At 64.2% G+C, this 27,395-nt stretch overlaps 1 protein-coding gene across 6 annotated transcripts in view; it reads right to left on the reverse strand.

The window, feature by feature from the left end:
* Positions 1–420: 420 nt before the first annotated feature.
* The window catches only part of RGS12 (regulator of G protein signaling 12), a 119,615-nt gene continuing 92,640 nt past the window's right edge, over positions 421–27,395 (reverse strand). For 2 of the 6 annotated variants that reach the window (XM_042985070.1, XM_042985069.1), the window contains 15 exons: positions 22,528–22,697; positions 21,907–21,999; positions 21,060–21,203; positions 20,482–20,580; positions 20,155–20,334; positions 19,477–19,630; positions 17,809–17,885; positions 15,665–15,859; positions 15,354–15,427; positions 14,745–14,871; positions 12,629–12,725; positions 11,227–11,297; positions 10,729–10,882; positions 8,906–9,367; positions 421–906 (listed from right to left, as the gene is read on the reverse strand). In XM_042985070.1, the coding sequence (XP_042841004.1) occupies positions 680–906; positions 8,906–9,367; positions 10,729–10,882; positions 11,227–11,297; positions 12,629–12,725; positions 14,745–14,871; positions 15,354–15,427; positions 15,665–15,859; positions 17,809–17,885; positions 19,477–19,630; positions 20,155–20,334; positions 20,482–20,580; positions 21,060–21,203; positions 21,907–21,999; positions 22,528–22,697 (2,324 nt within the window). In that variant the 3' untranslated portion in view covers positions 421–679. Of the gene's footprint in view, positions 907–8,905; positions 9,368–10,728; positions 10,883–11,226; positions 11,298–12,383; positions 12,538–12,628; positions 12,726–14,744; positions 14,872–15,353; positions 15,428–15,664; positions 15,860–17,808; positions 17,886–19,476; positions 19,631–20,154; positions 20,335–20,481; positions 20,581–21,059; positions 21,204–21,906; positions 22,000–22,527; positions 22,698–27,395 lie in introns of those variants that run through there. The other 4 variants (XM_042985071.1, XM_042985072.1, XM_042985074.1 and 1 more) reach the window with 4 other exon arrangements.

Genomic DNA, 27,395 nt, shown 5'->3' on the forward strand with positions numbered 1-27,395 from the left:
GCCAGACCACCCCTCTGGGGCCAGGCGCAGGGGTGGAGGCGGGGCCGCCTGAAGAGTCCCCACTGCGCGTGGGAGCCACAGCAGCCCAGTGCCCCGCCGTCTGTGGGTCTCCCAGGCTGAGCCCTGCCCCCACCGGTGGTGGCCCCAGAAGGAGCCCCGCACTGACCTGCAGGCCATGGTACAAAGCGGACGTGACCGGGAGCCCTGACCCAGAAGGGTCGCTTCCTCTCACGCTCCGGAGCACCACGACCTTGGGTCCCGTTAGGTTGCCTTCATTCTCTTTGCCCACCCTTGACCTCAGCACCAAGAGCCATTTTCTTCTCAACCCCTCCCCCGATCAGCCCCCGAGACAATGGCTTCCCGAGCGCAGGGTCTATGGCCCCCGCACCCAGCATGAGGCTGACACTCGGGGGGGTCCCCAAAGTTGATTTATTGAGGGAAGGCCGGAGCCAAGGGGCAGCAGGGGACAGGGTCCGAGGAACCCGCTGAGCCAGCTGTGGCCAGCATCCGAGGCCGGGCCCCCCTGCCCTCTCCTGGTTTGGCTCCCGAAGGTGTGGCGGCCAAGGTGGCCCCTCCAAGGCCCTCAAGATGATATGGGGCTGTCCCCACGAGATCATGGGCCTCTGCACACGTGTCCAGGTGGGGAAGCTCAGACGCGGGGTCGGGCCTCGGGGCAGCCTCAGACGAAGGTCGCGCGGTGTGGGCCGGCCTTGGGCTTGGCAGGCCCACCTGGGACGGGGCTCGGGCTAGGGAGGTCCGAGGTCAGGGGCCCACTGGCCCGTGACCTCTGGGGGCCCGTCCGCACCCTGGGGATGCTGCTGCCTGGCCCAGGTGCCAAGCCAGCAACGCGGTCCACGTCGATGATGGTGTTGACTGGGAGGCCCTGGCTGCCTCTCGCTCCGCCTCCTGTCACAGGGAGAAGAGAGAGACTGTCACCAGCCTGCCCTGCCCTGGGCTCTGGAGCCCGGCAGGAACCCAGGGCAGCAGACTGCACCACCCTCGTCACACAGGCACAGGTGATCCGTGACCCTGGGCGCCCTGGGCCTGGGGCAGAAGTGCCGGGAAGGTCTGCCCTGCAGACAGCTGTCTGCAGGGCGCCAACCTCAACCTCTTGTTAAGTAAGCACGCCCCCAGGCCCTCACGGGTCCCCCGCCACCCAGAATGGTGGGAGGCTCTCAGCAGATGTGTCGCATGGTGTGGAGGGCCCAGCCAGGGGGCTTGGGCCTGAGTCATAAGAGGCCGGTGCAGGGGGATGGCAAAGGTGGGGACCCTGGGTCGGGTCACCTGTGCCCTTCAGACACTCCCGTGGCCCTCCCGTGGCCCGACTGTGGCTTGAGAACAGAAGTCAGCTACCTGCTGAGGTCCCCAAACCCCTTAGCCCGAGCGAGTGTGGCCCCCTGATCCCTCCTGCTGGGGCTGTCTGCAGGGCTCACCCTCAGGCCGGGGTGGGTGGGTGGGGTCTCAGGGAAGTGGGGGGTGGGATGGGGCCCTTGGCCATGCAGGGGATTCCGGGGAGCAGCTCTCCCGAGGCTGGTGGGGGGGGGGGGGGACGCAGCACTGGGTGGGGGCTGTTCCTCAGGCCAGGTGCTCCCGGCCTCCACCTGCGGACCTCAGTGTGGGGCTTCTCCGCAGGCTGGGGCTCAGGCCAGAGTCGGGCAGGGGCCCAAGCCTGGCTCCTGGCCACCACCACCCCCCCTCCTCCGCCCCAAGCCCTCCCATCCTGGCCACCTGGTTGTCCTCTGGACTGCTGCTTCGGGGACACGTCTTCACCCTCACAAAGTCTGGTCCTTCCCAGCCTCTCCTCCAGGTCCTGGGCACCCCTTGTCACCTTCCTTCCACCCGACCCCTGCCCCCGGGCTGCCTGAAACCACCTCGGAAGCTTCTAGACCCTGGGGGGGGGGGGGGGAGGAGTCACGTCTCCCAGCAGGGCCACTGGAGGGCAGAAGTGTGTCTTCCGGATGGAGCCCCGGGGACCAGCCTGGGGCGGCCGTGGGTGTGCTTGGCCACACCCTCGGCCCCCCTCACCACGCTCCCGGCTCACCCTCAGGGTGGGACCAGCGGTGCCACCAGGGCTACTCGCGCAGGCAGGACTCTAGGGCCCTCGTCTGCCCAGGGACAGGCGGGAGTGCTGTCCTATCTGCAGGGGTGACCTTGGACCCTCAGGTGCCTGTGGGGGGCAGGGGGAGCCCTAGGCCCCAAGCCCCGGCCCACAGTGGACAGGCTGGAGAAGGAGTACAGCCCCCAGGGACACGGTGTCCTGCTCCACTGACTGCCCGTCCCTGGGCCTCAGTTTCCCCAGCCTTGCCGTGGAGGGGAAGACTGTTCCCTCCCTGGTTCTAAGGCCTACAAGCAAGAGTGGGGATGACTGTGGAGGTCAGGAGTCCGGGCTTACCAGCGGCCCTGTGGCCCCCAGCGTCACCCGACCCCACCGCACCCCACACCTCTGGGGGCGCCTCCGCGCCCCCCCCCCCACCCCGGGGCAAGTCCGGGCTACAGGCAGAGGCACGCACCCCCCCGTGAGGGCGTCCAGCCCGACCTCTCAGCGACGAGTCAAGGAGGTGGAAGGAGGGCCTTTCACCTGGGCCTCCACGCATATCGGCATCAGGCGCCTGGCCCGCGTGGGTCACCCCCGACCCACAGAGGGCTGCTCGAGGCCCATCCCGTTCAGGCAGGTCCAGTGGTGGCAGAGCAGTTGGGGGGTCGGTGGAGCTCCAAAAAGCCTGCCCTCCAGAAGGTCCGAGGGTCCACACGCCACAGCCCTTCGGGTGTTCAACAGACACCCTGCAGGGGCCTGCTGGGGTCTCCCCGTCCCGGCTCGTCACTGCGTTCCCACAGCCCCAGCACCAGGCTGCGGGGCCCGGGGATGATGAAGTTGCTCTTCTCCTGGGACTGGGGGCGTGCAGAGAGGCAGGGATTTGCCCCCCTTAATCATTTGCCCCCAGTGTGGGCATCTGTCCGGGGCATGAAAGGGCCTGTGGCCCCACACGGGCTCAGGAGCCCAGTCTTCTCCTGTCCGGCCCCATACAGACCCCCTGGGAACACAGGGAGCTTCGGGGGTGGCGGTCAGGTCTCGGCCGTGGGCCCCAGGGCAACTCAGTGGGCTCAGGATGGGGAGGAAGGAGTGACTGGCTCTGGAGACAGGGCAGTGGGGGGGGGGGGGGTCCACAGGTCAAGGGCACGAGTGTCACAGGGAGGGTGACAGCCCGCCCTGCTCAGATTTGCCGCCCTGAGGGAGGGGCGGCCCCGGGCCTGTGACTCAGGGCAGGACCCGGGGCCGTGCAGCAGGCTTCCCTGGCAGGGCCAGCGTGAGGACCCCACAGGGCCACACGGCGGCCATTTCCGAAGGGAACCTGGTTCTGCCCCGTGCGCGAGGCCCGCGCTTGGCGAGGCTCATGGAGGTCCTCTGTCCCGTGTCCCTCAAACACCCAACACCTGGTCTCCTGCTCACTCGGGCTGCTCTGCCGACCCCTCCTTTTCTCAGGGCACTGGAGACCCTGCCCCCTGGCTGACCCCTCCGAGCGTGACCCTGCTGGAGGTCCCCCTGCAATCTGGAATGCTGGGAGCTCCCCTGCCCCTCGCGTGCCGTCCGTGGGCCGTCCGGCCCTGGGCCACCCCTCCGCTGTCCGCTGGCATTCTCTGTGCCACCAGAGCCAGGTCTGTTCTGATTCTCAAGGCTCTGAGTGAGGACACCGGGACAGCAGAGCCGGGCCCCTCCTCTCGGGGACAGCAGGGCACAGGGCTGTAGAGTGGGGCCGGACCCAGAGGCCTGGCTCGACCCCTCGGCCACCTCCAAGCTCTCCTTCGGGATCCAAGCCCAGCTGCCTGTCCCATGGCCCTCCCTGGCCAAGAGGAATCCTCTCTGTCCTGCAGAGCCTTTGCTGGGACTTCTGGTGCCCGTGCTCTGGGTCACCTGTGAGGCTGCCCCCCAGAAGCTCCCACAGCCCGAGGAGGCGTGGGTGCTGCTGAACTAGCAAACTCAGGGGGGAGGGAGGAGACCTTGGCCCCTGGCCCTTCCCAGCCCTCTGCTGGCCCCGGGCTCCCTGTTCCACCACTTTCACAGAGGCTGACTGGGTCCCCAGGCCCACTGGACTACGTGATGTGCTGGGCGGGGAGGGGGTTACTGGTCTAAGGGTCTTCATTCAGCAAAAGCCTGTACCGAGCACCTGCACGTAGCAGCACGCAGTCGGGGGAGGGGATGACTTCAGGGAGAATGGGGGCCGTGCAGTCCCGGGGCCACGTGGGGTGCAGGCGTGGACATGGGGTCCTGGGGGGTGCCGCGGGCAGGTGCTCTGGCTGTGCCAACCCCAGGCGGCCCCTGGCGGCTTGTGGTTCCCACTCAGACCCAGAAGTCATGTGGAGCAGACCTATGCAGGCATGGTGGGAAGGACGCACACAAAAGGCTGGTCACCGAGCACGGCTGCACCGCGGGGGTCCCAGGGCCACCTCGTCCTCAGCAGCCGGGAGGACGACGGACTTGTCACAGCCTGAGCTGGGGCTTGGGGGGGGGGGGTGGTGCTGGGCAAACACAGTCGGCCCTGGGAAGCCTGCGGAGGCTTCCGCCCGACATCCAGCTGGGGAAGGTCTGCTTGGGCCCACCCCAGCCCGAGCGGGGCCGGAGCGCCAGAATACTCCCCTGGAAAGGGGTGTTCTGGCGAGGCCCCCAGCAGAGGGCTCCCTCCGACTAGTGGCCTGAGGTTGGTGGCAGGCCCCCCGCACCGACGTATCCCTGAGAAAGCCAGTCGCCTCCATGCACGCCACAGTTTGTACTGGGGAGGACTGGGCTGTCTGCCCCCCCAGGAGGCAGGTGTGCTCAGTGTGGGGGATCCCTTGGTCCCCCGGACGGAAGGGACAGGCTTTTGCTGGAGAGAGCATTCAGAAAGAGTAAGCGCAGAGGTGGGGAGGGGTGGCGGGAGGGGGGGTGGGGGGAGGGTGAGACGGGGGGGTGGGGGGGCCCTGGGACCATCCCAGGCCATGCCAGGCCTCCCTGTGGCTACTGTGGACACGGCTGGAGTAAGGCAGGGCTTCCACATCACCTGGGACTGAGCAGATGTGACCCATCAGGACTACGGCTGGGGAGGGGTAGGGGCCGACCACCGAGCAGCTATGTGCAGACAGGCTCCCGGGCCTGCAGCCTCGGCAAGGGTTGTGGCGACCTTCATTGCCAAGGTCAAGGGCATGCGCCCCCCCCCCCCCCCCCGCAAGTGCACAAGGCCTCTGATGAACTCTTCAGCTCGTTCCCATGGAAACCACATTACTGGGCCACAGCGACCCCCACTGGATGGGCTACGTGTTGGTGGACCGAGAGCTCCAGGTGTCTGCTGGTAAGTAAGCTGTGGGCCCCCGAGAGCTGTGTGCCTTTGGGGACCCCGGACACTGGAACAGTGGAGCAAGGTGTCCAAGGGAGCCACTTGTGCCCCCCAGACTGCTCAGACGCTGAGCAGCGTCCCCTCACACCTGAGCCCCCCAGACTCCGGGCCGGAATGGCCAAGCAGGGCCCCCTTCCAGGGAGGGGTGCGTAGCCCCACTGGCCGTGCCCGTGTGGTCACCGAGGGGCCCCACAGTTGCCAAGGGCAGCTGGCCGGTGGGGTCCCCGGGAGCCTGGCCTCCTGAAAGGGGCCCGAAGGGGCTCAGCCAGGACCCTGACCCACACCCCCAATGCCAGCATGGCCAGACAGCGATGAGGAGGAAACCTGGGCTCCTCCCGTGACCGCCTGGTGCCTGGGTGAGGGGTGGGGGCATGGGGCCCTCCTGGCCCGTCCGTCACTCAGACATGGGGGCAGATAGGGAGAGATTTCTCCCAGCCCAGACCATCAGGGAGCGGCTCCACACGTCCCCTCGCAAAGACCTCTCCCGAATACCACACGGTCAAGCCCTGTTCCCTGGGGTTCCTGGCCACTGACCCTCTTCTCACGAGCGGACCCCAGCCAAGGGTCCAGCACCGCCTGAGGGTGGGGGAGGGCTGGGGGAGGGGCTGCTGGGGCTGCCAGTGCCCTGCCGGCTCTGAGCACTCTCACCCAAGATTCACTCCAACAGATCGTTTTGCTGACTAGGAAGCAGGTGCCCCACAGGGCACATCCCGACGCCCTCCGTGAGGATGTGGACGTGGGCATCTTCTCACACCAGCCAGAGGCCGGCACCACCCTGTGCACGGCCACGGAGGGCCTACACTTGGAATCTGACTCTCCTGCTGGGACCCGAGGACACACAGCCCCCCACTGGTCCTCTGCAGGACAGGAAGCGCCCAAGGGCGCCCACGAACTCCCGGGGCGTCTTTGGGAATTAGGCTCAAAGCAACCACAGACTTCATTTTCAGGCTGTGCCTAGGGCAGGGGCGCTTTGCACCGGGCTCCCTTCTCAGTGCACACGTCCTTTTGAACACTTCTATGCTTTGGCCACGCAGGCACGGACAGCCTCTTGGTGCAAGGGTGCTGGGGACTGTGGACCAGGGTGGGCGGGTGGTGTGGTCCTCAGAGGGACACCCCCCTTGCCTGGGGGTGTGTGGCTGGCAGCTGGCCGACCGGCTGGGTGGCCTGGATGTGGCCGTGAGCTGGGGAGCCTGGGCCGCGGGGGCGTCAGCACACTTTGCGTCTCCCGCGCGGATCCACAGCGGCCACCGTGTAGCTAAAAGTATGTCACGGCAATTGTTAGAATCTGAGAGCGACTTGAGGCGGAACCTGTCCTCCGAGCTGAGAAAATTCAGTGCTTAGCGAGAGACGCCGTCCGCTCACTTGACGGACGAATCTCGGGGGCGGGCTTCCTTCCATCGCGACAGGGAGGCGCCTGACACAGGCCTGTCGTGGGGCCGGAGATCCTCACGAACAGAGAGACCACGGACAGCCTAGCTCGGAGGCCCCCACGAGGCTGGCCCTCGTCAAGCTGGGTTGGCGCGTGTCGCACAGAAGGAGGCCCGAGCCCCCTCCCGGCTGACAGGCTCATCGGCTCCGGGAAGACACGGGTGGCCGCAGACCCTTCACTACCCCTCGTGGCCTGCGTCCCTGCGGCCGGAGCCCTCCCTCTCAGCGGAGCCAAGAGCCGGGGGGGCTGGGGAGGCCTGGCTCCACAGGCCGGAGGCGCCCAGCACAGGGCAGCTGTGACATCCCGGGGGGCCACGTCCGGGGCACGGAGGGCGCTGGCCCGGGTGCACTTCCCGAGCTGATGGTAGTTCTGTGGGAAAATCGCCCCCAGCGGGGTGAACCCTGCGGGCGGGACACCGCGAGGCAGCCTCGGAGCGCACAGCCCCACCCAGGGCCGGCCAGCCCGGCGGGCTCCAGGCGACTGACTACCACACGACGCCCAACTCTCGTCTCCTGGAGGTGATGGCAGACAGGGGAGGCCTAACTACCCACCGATGGCATCGGTGCTCTCGGGGAGAGGAGGCCCCTACCTGTCAGGCCACCGTGTGGCCGGAGAGTGGGGCCGGATCTCCCCGCACCCGCCCCGAGGGGCCCTCATTCAAACTGCCCCCTCGCCATGCTCACCGCTAAACAGCTGTGTCTGTGGGTATACAGAAGGCGCTCAAGAGGATCGCCTGAGTGAGTGGCATCTTTATAAGCCACTGTACTAAGGCAAACCCACTGAAAGTGGAAAGAAACGTTCAAGAGAAAAAGAAGAGAGCTTTAAACCAGTCCGATGACAAGACCCAGAGTTTATTACTCTTGGAAGGACACAGACTCGGAACAAAGAGCAGAGAGGGAGAGTCAGCCGCAGCGCAGACGTGCGAAGGCGCGACACGGGGAGGGACCGGGCTTCTCCCGGTTTGGCGTCCGTGCGAAGTCCGTGCGAAGTCAGTGGGCAGGTGCCCGGCGAGCCTGCCCACGTGGCACGTGCCCTCCAAAGCGCCCCGATATGTACATATCTACAGAACGCACGCGACAAGCGCTTCCCCGGCCCCCTGATCCCGCGGTACAAGTTGGACGGCCGTCGGCAAGGGGCCGGAGCAAAGGTTGGCATTCGTGTCACCCCCAACAGCCGACCGCAGCCCGTGTCCGCGCATCACGGAGCACACAGAGGAGAAAGGACAGCCACCAGTGGCCCTATCCCAGCGTCCACTGAAAAGGCTCCTCATCTACAGCACAGAGACGAGGGCCGGGGGCCGGGGGCCGGTGACGCATGCACACACGTCGGGACACCGGTTCCGAGCGGGGCGGAGCTGCTCCGAAGGCCAGGAGCCCTGCTTCATACACCTCACGCTCGTGGCTCGCGGGCAGCCGTATCGCTCACCTCCACACCCGCTAACTCGAGCATCCGTCCGGAGGACACCTGTGCACATTCCAGGCCCGGGAACCCCCAGGACTCCCGAGCCCCGGCCCGGCCACGCGGGGCCGGACACGGCTGCAGTCTCACGGCGTCGGGCGAGCGGGCGCAGCCCTCCCTACGGAGGACCTGGATGCCCTTCCGAATCACACGGGGCCTCACCACTTGCTCAAGACAAATGCTATTTGGTTTCCAGTCTCGAGACTAAGACACCAAAAGCGCCAGCTATGCGCGTTTTAAGAACGGCACGTACGTTTTCAGAAACTCCCCGGACCTTGCGCAGAGGCAGCAGGGGACCCGGGAGCGAGGAGGAGGCTGGCGGGAGAGCGCCGCCGTCTGTCCAGGCGGGGGCCACTCAGATGCATCACCACTTGCGGAGCATCGCGCGGCCTCGCCCGCTCGCCCTGAGCCCCTCCGTGACCCGTCCCGGACACACGCACACGTGCTCCTAAAGGAAAGGCAGAGGCGGCCGGCCCACGGGGACCGTGACGATAGCGGCCACGCCGGAACGCCTCATCAGCTAGAGGACTGGGGTAGAGGGTGACTTACCATAACTGTTTCTTTTTTTATTGGAAACTGAGTGGACAACAGCGGGCGGACAGCGGACTAGCAGAGACTCAAAGGTGAGGGGGGGGGTCAAACCTGGAGGTACCTGGTCTCGGAGGTCCGGCCGAGTCCTGCGGGGTGGGGGTTGGCGGCAATAAAGTGCTGTTGGGGCTGCTGATGTCCCCCTCCCCCGTGAGCGTCAGGTCGGCCACGTGCTCGCCCTCCATGGTCTGGACGCCCCCGGCCTCGGCTTCCTGGGCGTGGGGCGTGGGGGTCTGGGGGGCACTGAAAGGTGGGCTGTCGGCCGAGCTGGGGCTCGTCCCCGGGCTCTCGTGGCAGTCTCGGACGGGCCCCCACGGCTCCTGGGCCCGGGGAGCCTTTTCCTTGCCGTTGCTGGTGAAGCTTCTCTTGCCGAGGCCCTTAGCCGCGGCGGGCGGGGGGAGGGCCAGCTCCAAGGGGCCGGGGGGCAGACGCAGGAACTCGGGAAGAACCAGGTCCTCCTTCCTTAGCAGCCCGCGCTGGTCGTCTGCTCTGTTGCTCTGAGCTTTGGAAATGAGCTCGAAAAACTCTATTGGAAAAGAACCCCACAGCGACCCAGTCTTAGAGAGGTTCAGAGCTGGGCACGCACAGCAAAAAGTTCACCGTCTGGAAAGCTCTGGTCGTGGGCTGTCCCACTGCCCTGAACTCCAGGCCACGGGCTGACCGGGCGCCGCCCTCCATCACCACCTGCACCCTCAGAACTGCGGGGAGGCCCCCTCCCCAAAACTAAGTTGTGTGAAGTCCAGACCCGAACAGACCAAAGCACCTGCTGGACATGCTGTGTGCGGACGGCTTTGGTGATGTGTTTGTCGCCCACACTCTGATTACACCTGGAAGCCCGGACCCTCCTGATGATTGGGGGGTGGGGCACCGGAGGCACGAGTGAGCCCGCGGCCCCCCAAGACGGCAGCGTGTGAAAGCTGGGCCTCGAGGGGTCACCACCTTCTGGCAGAAGGTGGTCTGTCTCCTACCTTCCTGGGGGGGGGGGGGAGTCTGTGGACAGCCTGCCCTTTGCCCCTGGCCTCCTCCAGAGCTCCTGCCCTCTTACCTGGGCCTCCGCCAGCCGTCACTGGAGTTTACCGTTCAAAGTAGACAGAGTCTAAGCTGAGCTTTCTCCAGCATTTAAATTACACTCTTAGTTTTCAAAAAATGACCAGGAGTTTAAAATCTCAAATCGTAATGACTCTCAGCAGTGAGCAGGCGTATGTCTTACTTCTGCCTCCTCGGTGGCCAATGGAGGCCGGGGGAGGCGGAGCGAGCAGGCTGAGGTTGGCCTTCATGGGGGAGCTAGCTGGGAGCCCAGCTGACTAGGAGGCCCTCCCTGGATCAAACTTCAGGCCGCTGTAACAGCTGTTAGATTTGATTCTGCTGTTACAGGCTTTCAGAAGAAAAAGAAGTTTCCATGAGAGATCACCTCTCCTAGGGTCTCTTGGACCACCCTTTCTCTCCCCTGCAGGCCCGGGGGGTACAGGGCATCCAGCCCAACAGGCTAAGGCACAGCCTTCCTCAGGGCCTCTGACCGGCAAGGTGAGCGAGCCCAGGGCCCTCCCAGCTGCCTCCTCCCCACCTGGCACCCGCCCTGCTGGTGGGGACTCTGGCCGGGGCCCTCTGACACTAGCTGAGCCCTCATACAAGTGGGGAGGGAGGGGTGCAGACAAATCCTGGGGGACCGCTTGCTGTGCCCCTCAAGGGCAGTCCCTGGCTCCTCAGGGGCCTGATACTCAGTCTGAAAAGAGGGAAGAGTTACGTCGAGAGCCACAGGCTGATGCAGGGGTAAGGCAGGACAGCATCCTTCTGAGGTCACTAACTCAGAGAAAGTTCTAACGGTTGCCCTGGAAAACTGACATCGCATTCACTAGAAAACACGGAAGTTTTAAAAAGTACACATACCCTCTGCTTCGTCCAAATTAATTTTCTGATATTTTTTTTTCCCAATCTTTGCAATAGATTCTTCTCTCTTTGAAAGCCGGGGATCCCTAGCATTTTTTCCATTTTCTCCTTTTATTTTAATAGAATTAGACTTGCCTAGTGTTCTCTCCTCTCCCTGCATTAGAAGGAAAGTCAGAGTACACACAACCCATCAGTTAGAGACAGAAAGGACCCCTGAGACACATCGCGTCGACACACGCTTTACGTGCCTTGCGGAAAAAGCAGTCGCAATGATGAAGTTTACAAAAACACCCCACCCCCAACGCAGGGGAACAGAGAGCCGATGGCCCAGGGTCAGGGGGAGCCGGGCACCTGCAGGGGAGCAGGGGTGCGGGGCCGGCCCAAGCAGAGAGCTGGTGGGCACGAACGGGCGACAGACAGAGGGGCGTGAGGGGCCCGACCTGAGCTGCGCCAGCCAGGAGCGAGGAAACCGGGCGGACGAGGGCAGAGGGGAATTACCGTAGCCGAGTGATTTCTGGAACTGGAATTTACAGCTGTATTCTGTTTGACTGGTGCACTTTTCTGTTTATCTGTGGATACCGAACACAACGAGATAAGCTTTGTAATTACAGTGAATCGTAAGTCCGCCTGAACGTTTAAACATAATCACATTTATATCTTTTCGAGAGAAAGCTGTCGAGAAGCCAAAGCTATTCAAGATACTTCACTTCGTATGCACACACAGGCCAAAATGCCGGTTCAGAACAAGGGACGAGGGACCACCGTCCCCCACCCACCGCGTCTGGGGCAAGATGGCGGGGCGGGGGGGGGGGCATGGCGGCTCCACCCTACAGTTATGGGGACTTCTTGGACGTGGTGAAAGAAAGGCTCGTTTCAGGTACTGTCTGGCATGAAAATTCTTTAGACAGCAGAAGATTCTCACATTTATGACCTATCTTCAAACATGGCTGTTGCCCCAAGAAAGGGCTACAGGCCAGCCTCTGCCGGCACCAGAGGTCCAAAGCCCACTCCGCTGGCCCGGAATCACCTAGAGGGAATAACAGCGCTCCTGCCTGAGAGCAGCTTTGCAAACACGCTGGGTGCACCCGCCTGTAATGCCACCGTCACCCCACCCCACCCCGTCTGGCCACCAGGCCCCGGAAAGAGCGCAGCATTCTCTGGGACGGAGGGTGGGCCCGGAAGATCCCTCCTCCGCCACCAGGGGGCAGAGAGGAGCAGGACACTGCAGTCAGGGAGGCCACCCGGGGTGGGGGACGGAGACCTGTGAGCCCAGCTACATTTCAGAGCAGAACGCGCCCCCGCCGGGTGGGAGCCTGGGAAAGGGAAGACGCAGCCCTGAGTCGCGTCCGGCAGCTCCTTGCAAAGTATCTCTGCGCCCGGGGACTCAGCAGACGGTTCCGGAAAGCCCTCTCCAGGAGGCATGCTTCCTACTGCCCTGCGCCTAGGTGGGGGCTGGGTGTTCTGAGGAGAGCACAGGCCCCTGAGGCGTTGGGGCGAAGGGTGGAGGACTGACTGCTGACCCCGAGGCTGGGCACCCGGCTGTGGGGGCCCAGCACCTCAAGGCCTCCCGGGAGGGAGCACTCTGGCCAAAGCCCCGGACGCGGGGCACGTTGGACCTGCGCAGCAATCCTGTGGGGCTCCTGGCAGGCCTGTCACCCGCCCCTCTTACAGCCGAGAGGACGCGTTCAGCCGTGCCAGCAGGCGCGTGGCTCCTAGAACGAGGCCCTCGTGCTCGCGGTCCCCGTTGTTGGCCTCCTGCCCGCGGTCAGGGCTGGACCAGGCTGGGGTTGGATCCTGCCCTGTGAGGCCCTAAATGAGACCACGGGGTAGCAGGGCTGGGGGCTTTCAGGAGGCAGAGCAAAGGGGACCCCAGCAGGCCGGGGACAGGGGCCTCGCTCACCTTTTCCTCTGGAGGGGTCCCTCTCCTCCAAGATGACCCGTTGCCCGTCCAGACTGGATATGGGGGCGCCGAGGTCCAGGGGCTCCTTCTCTCCACTCTAGAAGCAGAGATGGTGCAGGGAGTGACTCACCCGGGTCAGAACTTTTTGGAACGGCTGTGTGTGTTCCAGCCGCTGACGGGAAGGCCGTGCCGGGCCTGCTGGAGTCACATGCCAGGTGCCCCCAGGCCCTATCACCTGGGCAGGGCTGCCTCAGAGGGCGCTCGCTAGGTGCCCAGCCAGCAACGCAGGGGACCGACCTGGGGCCGGCCACACACTGCCGACGTGGATAACACGGGTTCCGAGCAGTGGCTGGCCTTCGGGGAACACCTGCGGCCCGAGGGATGTGCGTGTGCAGGGCTGCTGGCCTACAGCTCGTGGAACAAGACCCAGGATGGGGTGGGGGGGGGGGGGGGGAGAGCGCTCGGGGAACGCGGCGGACATCTCAGTCCACAGACCCGGCGTCTCACACGTCGCATCCACTCCGCACACCTCTCCTCACCTGATGAGGCGAGCGTCAAAAGCCGCCTCCCTGACCCTCAGAGGCGGTTGGGGGGCGAAGGGCAAGAGCAAACTGTTTCCTCTGCAGACAGGCAGAGGCGACCGCTCGCAGAGCCACTTGAGGTCCCGGGCGGCACCCTCAGCTGTGGCCACGGGGCCCGCCCTTCTCTCCTCGGGGAACCACCCTGCTGCCCAGGCCACACTGCTGTTCAAAGAAAGGAATCGGAACTGGCAGTTTGCCTTCCTAAGTTCCGTCGGCCGAGAGGACAATTAAAGTGACCAGATGCCAAGTCGGAGTGACTGGTGCCAGACCCGAGGAAAAGGACCGATGGCTGATGGGTCTGCCCCGCTCTCCATGTTCCCCGCCTAGGTGGCCCTATTCACTGGCGAGGCCACATCTGTCACAAGCCATGCCACAAGAACTGTCCGTGGCCGGAGCCCCAAGGCGGCTGACCCTCTCTTCCCAGTGAGGGTCTCAGCAGCCAGAAAGCAGCTCACCCAGCAAACAAGCCCATTCTACAGACAGGGAGACTGAGGCAGAGAGCAGTGAGGCGCTAGCTCAGGATCTCAGAGTGAGAGCAGGAGGCCGGGCGGCGCCCGGTCCAAGTCCCTCTCCGTCCGGCACAGTCTAGACTCCGACGGCGGCCCTCCCTGCCGAGCTGGGGAAGCGGCCCCGGGCTACCCTCAGGATCCCGGTGAACAACGTAACACGGCCCCCTCGTTCATTTCAAAGCTCTTGAACGATCTGGGGCCCAATTCAGAGACCATTAAAATCCTCAAAATGCTCGAAATCATAGATTGCTCTGATAAAGCTCCTTCTACGAAGCGAGAACACAGGGCAAACACTGTACCGTTAACCACCACGCTTCACGGTAAGCGGGCACAACGCGCCACAACACATCGGTGATTTCGGCACAGACCGGGTGGCGGGAGTGCCAGCCTCCTGCCCTAGGACGTCCCCGCGAAACCGTCTGGTCACAGGGGGAAAGGACCCTGCCCTGGTTCACTGCGGCTTCTTTGTCCCCGCGTGCGGTCTCCCTCAGTTGCTCACGTTATACCCCAGGGGCCCTGCCTGGACACGGCAGATTTTCAGGTCTCAGGAAACGTAAACGAGGGGGCGCACCCAAGGCCGTCTGCCAAAGCCCGGCAGCTGCTCAGGGTGCGGGACGTACCCGTGCCCCTGGCTCCCTGCCAGCCCATCAGATCTGCAGACGGTGGGGAGATTCCAGGGTTTTTAGTGGGTGGTTTCTCATTTTTGTTTCTCTGGAGCCAAACCACATCTCAGCTAATCACCCAGAGCTCCCTGGGAACCATCAAGGTGTAAAGAAACGGGGAGCATTTCCACTCAGTACGACACCTGCCCCCCAGGGCCTTGGCGTGCCCCCAGGTCACACACGCACGTACGTGGAGCTCCAGAGGCAGGCCTGCACGCCGCACCCCCTCCCACCACCCCCCGCCCCAGCCCCAACCAAGGGCTCACACACCCGTGTGAGGAGTGCCAGAGGCAAGCCACGGCAGCAAGCAGGCGCCGGGCATGCCGCGTGGGGAACACAGCCGCAAGCCCCCCGGGTCACTCACCAGCCTGGCCACCAGCTCATTCAGGTGCAGGCCGTACTTGGCCACCACGGGCCGCAGGACTTCCGTGACGGGCTTGGTGGGCTTGGCCTTGAGTCCCACCGACCGGTTGATCGGGACCAGATCCAGCCTGGTTGGAGGGGGAGGAACACGAACATATCTGCCGCAAATATACACTCAGATGTTCCTTCTCAAGGACGGGATGACGTGGCACCCACAGGCGACCCGTGGCACCTCGGGGCTCAGCAGCTCGTGCCAGGCTGGGGCCGAGGAGCACCCTCAGCACGAGAAGGAAGCCGGGAGGGGCGTCTCCGAGGTTTTCAGTGGGCTGTCATCCCGGGCAAAGAGGGGGCCCGTCCTGGCGGATGGCCAGCACTGTGCTGTCCCGCCTGCCCACCCCTGGGGACACCTGTGAGGCAGGACAGACAGTGACCGGCTGCGGGCTCCTGGGGACTCGGTGCGGCCACCGCCACCCCCACCCCCCCGCCCCACCCCACAAAGCGGGTGCCTGCCTTCCCTTCCCAGCCGTGCAGGCAGGGCTGGCAGGGACGCCCCCGGAGACGGACGTGTGGCCCGGGAGACCCCGTGGAACAGCAGCGGCGCTTTTCGTACCGAAACAAAGTCCGCTTTTCCAGCCGCAGGTCCCGAGACTCCAGGATGCTACTGTCTTGGTGCAGCACCAGAGGCTGTGCAACGCGTGGAAAGAACAGAGACCCGAGTCGGAGCGGGGGCGGGCCAAGGCCCCCGGGACGCGCCCCTGCGTCCCACGCGGCCGCTCAGAGAAGGCGGCCCCGCCCACAAGCTAAGTCAGCGCCACGCGTTCCTGCGACCGGAGGGCCCAGGCAGCTCTGGCCAGCAAGACAGACAGACAGACCCGCCGGCACCCCCGCCCCCGGGCAGACCCCGTGGCCAGGGCCCTGTACCTTGTCCCCGCCCACCAGGAAGAGGTCCACCGCCGCCCCGTTGAGGCTGTGTCGCTCACAGAGCCCAGCCAGGACCTCCTTGATGGACAGCCCCGCCTGGACCGCCACCACGCAGGACGTCCCGTCGGGGAGCTGGACGCTGCAGTGCCTGGCCGCCTTGTCCCGCTCTGGCACCGAGGTCCTGCAGGCGTCCGACTGGGGAGCCGGGAGACGAGCGTCACGACGGGTGCACAGGCACCCCGAGAAGCACCCCACCCCACCCCCCCCCCCCCCCCACCCGGCCAGCACCAAGGAGCCGACCAAGTGGGCGGGGCTGCTAAGTACCGCGGGAGAAGGCAGCTGCCTCTCGTCCTTCCCGGCCTGTGACCCACTCACAAGGGCCGGGCTTAACGAGCCGCTGGGCTCTGAACGGGACGGGCCCTTCGCGTGTTGTTTTCAGGGGGCTTGTGTTGGCCCCGGCGCTGGAAGCAGACGGGGCCGCCCTGTGGAGGCCGCTCCTGCCTCGCAGACGGTCGCACTGGGGACCCACCAGGCGGGCCAGATGCACGCGGGGGGCCTGAGGCCCCGCCCGGTCTGGGAGGCCCCTCGGCTGCCCCCCCTTATCCTTCTGGCCGTTCCCACCTGAGCCCCCACGACCAGAGGCCTCTGCCAGAGGACTGGACTGTGGACTGTGGAGGGCACGGGGGGCCCGAGGCCGGGGCCGGGGCAGGGAGCAGGGCAGCGCGGGCAAAGGCTCGCAGGCAGGAACACGCACCCGAGGGGTGACGACCCCTCCCGCGGACACCGGCCATCGGGTCAGAGAAGCCAGTGAGGGGCGTTGTGTCCTGACAGTCCCACACGCTATGCGACGCTCAGCACGGGACGTGCAGGGGGCGGGGCTGTGAGGGGCACAGTAGGAGCCTCGGCTCCACCCTCCTTTAGCGGCTGGCAGATCGCCCCTCGCCCCGGGCCAGTGTGAGGGACAGGACCGGGCCTCCTCGGGGGCCCTTTCGCCCAGAGGACGCTCGACACCCTCCCCGGGTGAGGACGTGGCCCCAGCCGGCCTGCCCGGCCCTCGGCAGCGAGACACCCGCGCGGAAGGGGGAGGTCGGGCGGGGAGAGGCGGGCTCCGGGGCACTGCGGGCCGAGGCTTTCGGAAACAGCAGTCTGTGATTTCATCGTCTGCATTATTCACGGACTAAGTCGGGGGCTCGGGAAATGGCTACTCAGCACTCGGTCCCGGTACCAGGACCCACACCCGGATGTGGGGGCTCCCGAGCGGGCAGGACGTGGACGAGGGGCCAGCCCGTGGCCCTGTTCTCGCGGCAGACCTCAGGTCTATCCGTGACGTCTCCCCTGGTCTCTGCGGGTCAATGGCGTGTCCCGGCCGCCAACGGCTCCTGCGCGTGTCCTTCTACCGTGCCGCCTGCCTCGGCCGCCACTCTACCGTGGCTGTCTCCTCCTGAAAATCTCTGTGGCCCTGACACCGCTTCAGAAAACGGAGTCCGTAGGTGGTAGGCTGATTATAAAATGGCCCCAGCTACTCCCTTCCCCCGGATGCAGGCGCAGTAAGGAAGGTTGTTTCTTAAGCTGGAGTTTGGGCGGTTTGCTGGCCCTCGGCAGCTCACTGGCTCAACCCTCCCAGCTCTAAGTGTGGCACAGTGTCCCTGGAGAGGAGAGGATACTCTGCGAGCACAAGCCAGGAGGCTTTCCACGCCCGCTGTGAGACAAGAGCTGGCGGCCAGCAGGTGCCCCCAGCCGACTGACAGCAGGGTCACGACCAGCAGCCAGCCTGCCACACGGGCCGGGGTGAGGCCGGAGCGGGGGTCCCCTCAGGGTAGCCCCCGCGAGCAGAAGCACAGGTGCAAGGAGGCAGGAGGTGACGGGACGGTCACACGCGAGACCAACGGAAAGCTCTGTTGGCTCTTAGTGGGGCTCACACAACGGGAGCTGGATGAGAACAGACGTCAGCAATAAAGCCAGAAATAATCTAGTGCACAAGCAGCAGCCCTCCCCCGTGTCCCCACGCGCCCAGGAGCCCCGGCCCCACATCAGCGGCACCCGCGTTTGTTCGGCTTCACGAGTGGGGGCTTTGCGTGGCCAAACACGGAGGCGGATTTCACGAATCCGCTGTGGCCTTTGGGAGGGGGGAGGCGGTGACTTACCAGGTCCAGGCTCCCCGCGGAGGACACGGAGCCCTGTGACTCGCGGCGACCCAGGCCTCCATTGGCGTGCAGGGGTTCTTGATGGGGAAACACAGTGACTCAGCACCGGAGGCCGGCTCTCCCCCTCTGCACGTGATACAGGTCCCGCCTTCCTCGGTCACATCCCCAACCTCACCCTTTCAGGCCAAGCAGACCAGGGACACGGAGAGGCCTCTCAGAGGCACCCCCCTCGGCTAGACTCCGCTCTGCCCTTGGCCGTACCCGGCCCCCAGACACACAAGGACACGCTCCTGGGGCGTGGAATGTTCACTTCGACACGTGGCTTCTGGGCCTAAATGGACAGTGGTAAGCACCCCGACCAGTGACCGCACCTCTACTCACGCTTGACTCCCATCTTCCCGCCAAGAGCTCAAGCGAGCCAACGAGCGCCCCATCGCCCCCACCGACTGAACTCGCCGTGACCTCTGGCTAGTCTAGAGATCCCGAGAACTGACACACACCGGCCCCCCTCCCCAGTCACGCCGCCCAGGGGACCGCGGTCCCTGGCCCCACTGCCCTCCTGAACCACCGGCCCACCTGCCAAAGCAGCAGATCCCCAGACGACCAAGTCGGAATGCCGGGGGAGCGCCCTGCAGTCAGGGTTTAGAGGCTGTTCCAGATGGCTCTCTAAAGATCTGCCGGGCGCAGGGACCCCCGGCCTCCTGGGGGGGCAGCCCCTGCTGTCTCTAGGTTCTCAGGGGTCCCTAGCCCCATCTAACTACAGCTCCTGCCCCTGCGACGGTCTCTCGCTGGTTCAGTTCTGCAAGTCTGTCCGCCCACAGCATGACCCCAGGAACACTGGGGAGCCCGGGCCAAGCCCACAACCTTCCTAAGCTGCTGCAGTCTGTCAAATGGGCGCAAGAGGACTCGGTTCGCCGGCTGCTCTGAGAAGGACACAGAACGTACCCTACGCAGGCCGCCTGGCACGGCACGGGCCCCGTCCTGGGAGCTGCCACCACCTGTCCCTCTCCAGCGCTCCCTGCCTGTGCTCCCTCCATAAACGCTGTTCCAGGGCCTTTCCGCCTCATGCCTGCCCTGCCCGTGTAAACTGTAGACTGCTCTCTGCCTCGTCAGAAGCTGCTTTCAACCCTCTGCCCCGCCTCCCAGGAGGAGCCTGTCCCTCTGTCACTGCTGAGCTACACGTAAGAAAGAAGCCAACGGAGAAAATATCTAGAATGGGCGACCTACAACATCTACAATAATACAGAGTTACAATTTTGAAAATGCGGGATACCCCAACTATGGTACTACATTTTAAAAAATTACAAAGGCTCACACACCCCTACACACACCTAGAAAGCCGCCCAGGCAGGAAACCAAGAGGCTGTCTGGGTGCAGAGAAGGCAGGACACTTGTGTTGTCTCGTCTCCCCCATTTCCTACCGGGAGGGCCGGAGAGGATGTCACGCCAGGCCCACCCGCAGGGTGCCCTGGCCGAGTGGGGAGTGGGCTGGAACACACCCTCACCCCCTTTTGCAAACGGCACCGAAGCCACCCTTTTCACTCCGGCTGGCCTGCCCCCAAAGGGCGACGCCCGCGGACACAGAGCCGCGCTCTGCGTGTGCCCTGGACGTGCCCTTGCACACCGCCGGCAGACCCCGGCCAGGCCACCCCATCCGCCACCACACACCGTTTGCGTGGTCGCCGTGCTCCTTCTTCTTCTGCGACCGCCCGGTGCTCCTGGTCCTGGACCAGGAAAAGAATGCTCCTTTCCGTTTCTTTTCGCTGTCCTCGTCCCCCAGCTCTTCATTCAGGGATCTTCCTGATCTCGATTTTCCACTCAACTATCATCAAACAGAGACGTTAAGACAGCGTAACATTACTTAAACTTTATAAAATGTGTATTTATTTTTGAGAGAGAGAGAGACAGAGACAGAGCATGAGCAGGGGAGGGGCAGAGAGAGGGAGATGCAGAATCCGAAGCAGCTCCAGGCTCTGAGCCCATGGGCTCAAACCCAGGAACCATGAGATCACGACATGAGCCGAAGTCGGATGCTCAACCGACTGAACCGCCCAGGCGCCCCAGCATAACATTGTTTTAACGTTACGTCAAGTGTGAAGGGAAGCTGAAGAGGGCTGTAGGCGGGTCTGTGGGATGGCCCGGACCCTTCGACAGCCGGAGGGCAGCACCACCGCGAATGGAACCCCTGCCCCCTGCCCCCTGCCCCGGGCACAGGATGCGTCCCAGGAGGGCTGGGTCCTAGCGATCTGGCGATGCGTGCTACCCGTTTCCCATCCTCCCCCCCCCCAGCCACACCCCCCCCCGGCACTCCCCTCCGCCCAGAAGACGAGGCGGGCGCACGGGCACCTTCTTGGGCGTGGACACGCCGGAGTGCTCTGAGCTGACGCTGCCCTTGGAGGCCGGGCTGCTGGGCACCTGCTGTGCGTCCGGGAGCGAGCGGCCTTCCACCTCGGCCAGGATGCACTCTTGGTACAGCTGGGACTTGAGGAAGCGCGTGTAGCTGTCGAACTTCATCAGGTTGAAGATCTGTGGGGCACACGCGGCACGCTGTAGCTTGACGAGCCACTGGAGCGCTCGGCCCCCGGGCCCACCTGCCGCGGCCGCCGCACAGGGGTGCTCGGGCCACGCCAGCCTCTTCCTCACTCTCCGACTCCGTGAACCCCAACCACTCACAGGAAGTCGGCACCAGGAGCAGACTCCGGGCATCTCCCGGGCGGTCCTGGACGGGCCCCGCTTTGTTAGATAAGAGTGAAACCAGACGTAACTGGGAATCTGGAGGAAGCGAGAACTGCCTTGGAAACACTTTCCTTCCTCCACTACTTTCCCCGCCATTCATACGATTTAGCAACAGGCGTGCTCCCTGGGGAGGCTGGTGGGTCGTGCGCCCTGACAAACAACGCTCGTTATTGTGATAAATGACAGCGCGCCCTTTTAATCACAGTGACATCCCGGGACTGAGAAAAACTCGGAACACGCCCACACGTCGGCACCCGCGGACCCGAGACGTCACACAAAGGTGTGCGTCCGAGCGACCACAGACAGGGCTCGCGGCCGGTTATGTCACGGCCCCACCGATGCCCCCCACCCGCCCCCCCAACTGAGACAAGCCTGGTGGGAGACACAGGGCTCCGCCCATCGCATCCACCTCCGCGGGCACCCCTCCCCCCGGGCTGGCCGCCCGCTTGTGGGCACCCCTCCCCGCGGAGAGGACCCTGGCGAGGCGTCCCCGCGGGGAACCGAGGCACATTTACCTGGAGCTGCTGCTCCTTGAACATGTCGGGGTGCGGAGCACTGAGAATGTCATCTGCCAGCTGGGCCTGGCTGTCGATGTTGACGGGGGTGGTGGCTTTGCTGCACAGGAACTTGCTGAAGATCTCGCGGGCCCTGTAGGAGAGCTGACAGGACACGGGCGTGGGCGGGAAGCGCGGGCCGCGGGCTCCCCCGACGTGCAAGCGTGCTGCTGGCCTCCGCGTTGCAAACGCCCGACGCGGGCCCAGCGGGGCAGACGCGCTTCCCTAGGGCCCAGTAAATACTGCCTGCTTGAGTACACGAAGGTCGAGCCGGGAGGAAACCTCCCGCCGAACAGGCTCCTCCCTGACTTTCTCCAGCGGGCGCCGCTGGGGCCCCGGGGCACCGAGGGGCCGTCCCGCACGTGGCGCTTCGCGCGTGTGGTCTCAGCAAGCGGGGACTCATCCGTGCCACACGGCGTGTGCCGGGCAGACAAGAGGCCTCATCCGCGGCGGGACGGAGGGCCCGCGCCGTGGACCGGGGCCGGCGCCCGCGGGGGCTTCTCTGGTGGCAGGTGAGGCGTGGGCAGGGGAGCCGCACGAACACACACGCTCAGGGCGTGCTCCTGCCCGGGGATCTAAGTCCCCTTCCAACACGCGGAGCGGCAGCACGTCCGCGGAAAGAAGTTTCACGGGCGCTCACGTCAACCACGTTCAGGCAAAATTAAACATCACGTGTATTGAGCAAGTTAGGCTGAAAAAGAAGCGTCTCTCAGTAGCCCCATGAGAACACAGTCACGTCGACCTCAGACCGCCCTGGGGTCTAGCCCACGGCGAGAGCTTCCCACTCCCCAGGCGTGAGCAAACTTACCTCCTTCTTGTCGTGTGCAGGAACATGGTTAAAGTATTCACAGGCCTGCCAGAATAAAATGTTTTCTTCACTGAATTCCTTCCTTAGGAAATCCTAAGAAAAACACCACCGATTAGCCTTCACGTGCGACCAGCCCGTCGCCGGCATCCGCCCTCCTCCCGAGCTGTCGCCTCGCTCCCGCTCTTCGCCTCGGTTTGCCTTCCACAGACACCGGGGGCAGAAGCGTCTCTCCCCAGCCTCCCCGAGGGCCGCGGACCACAGACTGAAAGCTGCCCGCACTTTAGGGACCGTGCTGGTGTTCGCCGCCGTTCCCTCAAAGGCAGGACACCCTTCCCAGCAGCCGCGCTCGCCACGTGGAGCTCCGCTAAGCATTGACAGGAGGCTCCGTGCTCGCCGCTGCGGGGAGACCCTCCACGCAGAGCCAGGGCCGAGCTGGGCAGAGGCCCCCTCCAGCCCCGGTCTCCCGTGCGACGAGCAGGGGGCCGGGGGGAGGCCCCCGCGGGAGGCCGCTCGGCGACTCCACCGCTGCCGACCTTGGGGTGTGCGCCCCAGGTCCTTCTTGAGGAGCCCCCGGCGGAGGGAGCAAACGGCCCCCGGGCCCCGTGACCACCCCCTACTCACAGAGAAGTAGCGGACGCCAAGAGGGTCCTGCAGAAGGCGCTCGAACGACACGGCCCAGCTGGCGGCCCTCCTCTCGCGCAGGCGCCTGCAGCTCTGGACGCTGGGGAGGCTGGCATTGCTGCTGAGGCTGTGGTCGCTCGCGCGGTCCTTCAGGTCAGCGCCGGCCAGCTCTGCGGGACCAGCACAGACCCCACCTGCACATGCGTCCTCCACGCCGCCCGGCAGCGCCCGGCCCGGCCTTCCGGGCGGCCGCCAGGGGCTCTCCCCGGGCGTCTGCTCTAAAACACACACTCAGCCAACAAAACGCACCGAGCGCCTACAGCGTGCCCAGCGTTGGCCTGGGCACAGGGCACAGGGCACAGGGCACAGGGCGAGACGAACCCGGCCCTCATGCGGCCACACGCACACACACGGAGCGGGCGCGCCAAGCCCACGCCGCAGACACAACAGGGCTCCCGGGCGACCCCGTCCGTGAGCTCGGGAGGTGCCGGGTCACCGTGGGCGAGCAGAGCGCAAGGGGTTCTGTGCCGGGGTGGGGGGGATGCGTGCCGTGGGCAAGCACACGCATGTGTCCCGTCCTGCACACGGTCTCCCTGTAGAATGTGCGGCCTACCCTCCAAACGTACCACGACTCCGTGACCACGCGTGTTGTCGGGACAGCCGGTGAGAAGCCGGCCCGGCGCAGAAAACACCACAGTTCCCGAGCATCTACAAAATAGCCCCGAACAGCCTGGGTTCCCTCACGCTTTACGCGAATCCCCGAATAGCCCGCTCCCTTCACAAAGGGCAGGGGAGTGTTTGGGGAGCCCTAGGTCACCGTCTCCCACCTCACGTCAGCAGCGGGCTGGGCCTCCCCCCGACCCGGCAGTCCTGGTCGGCAAAACCCGAGGGGGTGGGTGCCGGCTGGCCGGGAGCAGGGCCAGACGCACACTGTGCCCCGGACGTGCTCCCTTTTGTGCGGACGGCTCACCCCACGGTCCCACGCCGGGCTGCTCCCCCCACCCCCGGTCCCAACACCAAGGAGACCGGAGGCCGGGCCACAGCCTGTGGACCCCAGATGACGCGGGAAAGGAGGGCACGAAGTCTAGAGGAGCACCCTGACTGATGCAACAGGGTTCGTGCGCTGCGCCCCGTGCCCCTCCCCGTGCTGCTGCGCGCAGTCGGCCCCCGGGCTGGCGGCGGGAGGAGCCCAGGGGACTGGCCGGTCGGCTCCGGCTCTAAGCCCAGCAGTGCAAATGTACCTCCTTGCTGCTGAGGGGCCGGACACGGGGAGAGTGAGAGCCGGCGGGGCAGCGGGGAGCCGCCCTGAGTTCTGATGCCCACCGGCGGCCGCACGGGGAGCAGTGGGCACAGGCCGCGCCCACGGGCGCCACAACACAACCGCAGCCCAGACGGCCTCGAGGAGGCCCAGAGGGCGGAGGGCCAAGAAGGCAACCCCCCGGGGTCGGTCAAATCGGACCCGCTTGGTGGCTCGGGGCCACTGGGGCAGGACATTCAAAGTTGAAGAAACACTCGGATGGGAAAAGAAAAGAAAAACATAAAGTCAAAGAGTAATAACTTAAACTGCTATAGAAAACACGTCAATGAGATGAGATGGGACAAGGTCGGAAGAAAGACAGCTGGGATACTTCTCCGTGGCTCCGTAGAGCCGCACATGGGACGTGTGAGCCTCGTGGTGCAGTGCACGCACCGCTCTCCCGGACCTGAGGCAGGCCCGGAGCTCGTGTGCGAGACATGAAGCTCACCCCAGGGCCCGTGTGCACCACCTGCTACACTCTTAGCACGGCACGGCCGGCCTCGAGGGGTCCCGGCAGCTCCACCGTCACCCTGGTAACCAGTCCCCGCGCACAGAACCGCCCCCTCCCCACCCCCACCCCCCCCCCACACACGCAGAAAACTGGCCGTTTTACACTCACGCGATACAGGCCACACAGACTCACTGGCTGTGTTTGATTTGGGTCAAGTAACCACAGCGATGAGGGCAAGACCCACACGTGGTAACTCTCCCTAGATTAACATATCACCCCAATACATGTCCCAGTAGACGTTTATTAGAATAGGACAAGCTGAGGGGCGCCTGGGGGGCTCAGTCGGTTGAGCACCTGACTCTTGACTTTGGCTCAGGTCATGGTCTCACTGTTGTTGAGATCGAGCCCCGCCTTGGGCTCTGTGCTGACCACGGATCCTGCTTGGGGTTCTCTCTCTCTCTCCCCCTGTCCCCCCCTGGCCCCTGCTCACACTCTGTCAACAACAACAAAAAAAAACAACAAAAAACCGAGCCAGATGAACTGAGTGTAAAAGTTCACATGGAAAAACAAACCAAAGCAGGGCCGGGTGGCGGGCCGGCCCCTCCACCACCCCCGCCCTGCTGGCGCCACACAGCTCGTCCTGGGCCGACTGGAAAACCACCTGAAAAATAATCAAGTCGGATCCCTTCCGGCACACTGAAATCAATCTCACCTGGACCAAAGATTTACGCGTCAGAAAATCGAACTGGAGACACTGTGGACAAGAAGACACAGCCCGGAGTGGCGAGGGACGAGACGCATCCACAGACCGCGCAAAAACCGCGGTCTGTGGCGACAGTGACGGGCGGTGAAGGGAGGTGAGGGGTCACAAGGTACAAGCTCCCAGTTACACAACAGTGCTGGGATGTCGTGCACAGCACAACGACCGCAGCTGAGAGCACCACGTTGTATCTCTGAAAGCGGTGAAGAGAGCAGATCTTAAAGGTTCCGTCACAAGAAAAGACTCTGGAACGGCAGGCAGTGACGACACCGTGGTGACCGTGCCACGACCCACGCACATGTGAAGTCACCACGTCGTATGCCTTCAACTAACATAATGTCGTGTGGGCTGGGCCTCGGTAAGGAATGAACGTGAAACAAACACCATAAACTAAGTCAAAAGACAAAGTGTGGGGAAATAGCCGTGATCCATTACACGAAGGACTGGTCGTCTTCATATTTGAGGGCACCTGCACATCAACACGACAAAGGCCAAAAGAGCAAAGAAAACCGGAAGGACCGTGTGGACAGTCACTGCGTAGGGGCTTGAGATGCTCCCCACCACGTGCAGACGCGTCTGGTTTCACCCACAAGGGGCTAAAGCTGACGTTAAACCACAAGCCATCTTGTATCTAACTGGTTGGGTCTGAGGCGCCTTTCTGCTATACTTTACGTTCATAAATGAGGTGATTCTCACAAAGTGAAGTAATTTTTGAAGCAGTCTAGGGGCGCCTGGGTGGCCTCGGACTCAGGTCATGATCTCGCGGTCCGTGAATTCGAGCCCCGCGTCGGGCTCTGTGCTGACGGCTCGGAGCCTGGAGCCTGTTTTGGATTCTGTGTCTCCCTCTCTCTCTGACCCTCCCCTGTTCATGCTCTCTCTGTCTCTCAAAAATAAACATTAAAAGTTAAAAAAAAAAAACAACATAAGACAGTCTGTGAACGGGGCACCTATGTGCCCAGGCGGTGAAGTGTCCGACTCTTGATTTCAGCTCAGGTCAGGATCCCAGGGTGGTGGTGAGTGTAGAGCCCGCTTAAGATTCTCTCTCCCTCCGCCCCTCTCCCGCACTCATGCTCTCTCTCTCTCTCTAAACGATAAATTTTAAAAAGCCAGTCTGTTAAGTACGAGCACCAAAACACTCTTCCTCCAGCTTTTTTTCCTTGAGGCAATAAGGGCTGAACTGGGAACGGAAGGGTGGACAGAGGTAACTGGCCTCAGGGGAGCTGGAAAAGCCTTCCGTGAGGGACCAGATGTGCAAAGGCCCTGGGGCAGAAGAGGCTCGGCTCACAGCCCCACAGCTGGTATGTCTGGGCTTAGGGGAAATGTGCGAGGGCCAGGAAAGGCGGTAAGGCCACACAGTGTGAACCATACACCCTAGGGGGCAGTGAAAAATAAGGGAAGGTCAAGAGGGCACTTTTTTCCTTCACAGGTCCGTTGGCCCTGAGCTCGGTCCCTGGGAGGATGCAGGTAAACGGGGTCGTGAGGACAGGGCGGCAAAGAGGCAGACGAGCTGCAAACTGACAGAGCACCCGAACCCCATCCATCAAGGGTGTTGGCGCTTCTGCTCCTCAAATAAAAAAGGTGTCTGGGCTCCAGGCACGCAAACAGCACTGATTTGGAGCACCCGCCTTCCTTGCTCCCCAGACACGCGGACCGCAGGGAGGAGAGACGCCTGTCGCCGCGCCCTGGGCTGGGCTGCGGGCTGAGGGCGAGGGTGAACGAGTGAAGGACACTGCTGAACGAACAGAGTGACAGATGACCCGTATTTTGAGTAAGCTCATTTTTAGGAGACCCGACCAATCCTCACTTTTTTAAGACTCACAGATCGACGACTGACACTGGAAAAGTCTAGCGGAGAAAGAAACTTGAAAATCAAAGGAAGGAAAATCCTGACGCCTGGCCGGCCCGCGTGTCACGCCCCACGAGGGGCTGGGCCGCTGCCCCGGAACACCTTGGGGTCGCCGGCAAGGACCGTCCCTTGAGAGGGAGGCCGGGAAGACTCATGTGCAGGAAATGAGGGGAAGAGTCATGGTGGCTGAAAACCCACTTCTGCAGGCACGCAGGCCCCGGGCCCCGGCTCTCACAGGACCCCGAAGAGCTGGGGAGAGCCATCCTGCCGCCAGGCTCCCCGCACCGCGGGACCGAAAGCTGAGGCCCCTTCTGTCTGTTCCTCATCGAAACAGCGCAAATGCCCGCTGGGCCTCAGCCCCAGCACCGGTGGAGCTCGGGGAGGGGACACGGGACACCACGACCCTGAAGGACGCTCCCGGTCACCCGCGGGGCAGGCCACACGCCGATGGAGGCCTGGACGTGGCCATTTCTCTCCTGACGGCCCGGTCTCGAGGAACACGCTTGCTCTGCAA

The sequence above is a fragment of the Panthera tigris genome, chromosome B1 (assembly GCF_018350195.1).
Source record: "Panthera tigris isolate Pti1 chromosome B1, P.tigris_Pti1_mat1.1, whole genome shotgun sequence".
Lineage (NCBI taxonomy): Eukaryota > Metazoa > Chordata > Mammalia > Carnivora > Felidae > Panthera > Panthera tigris.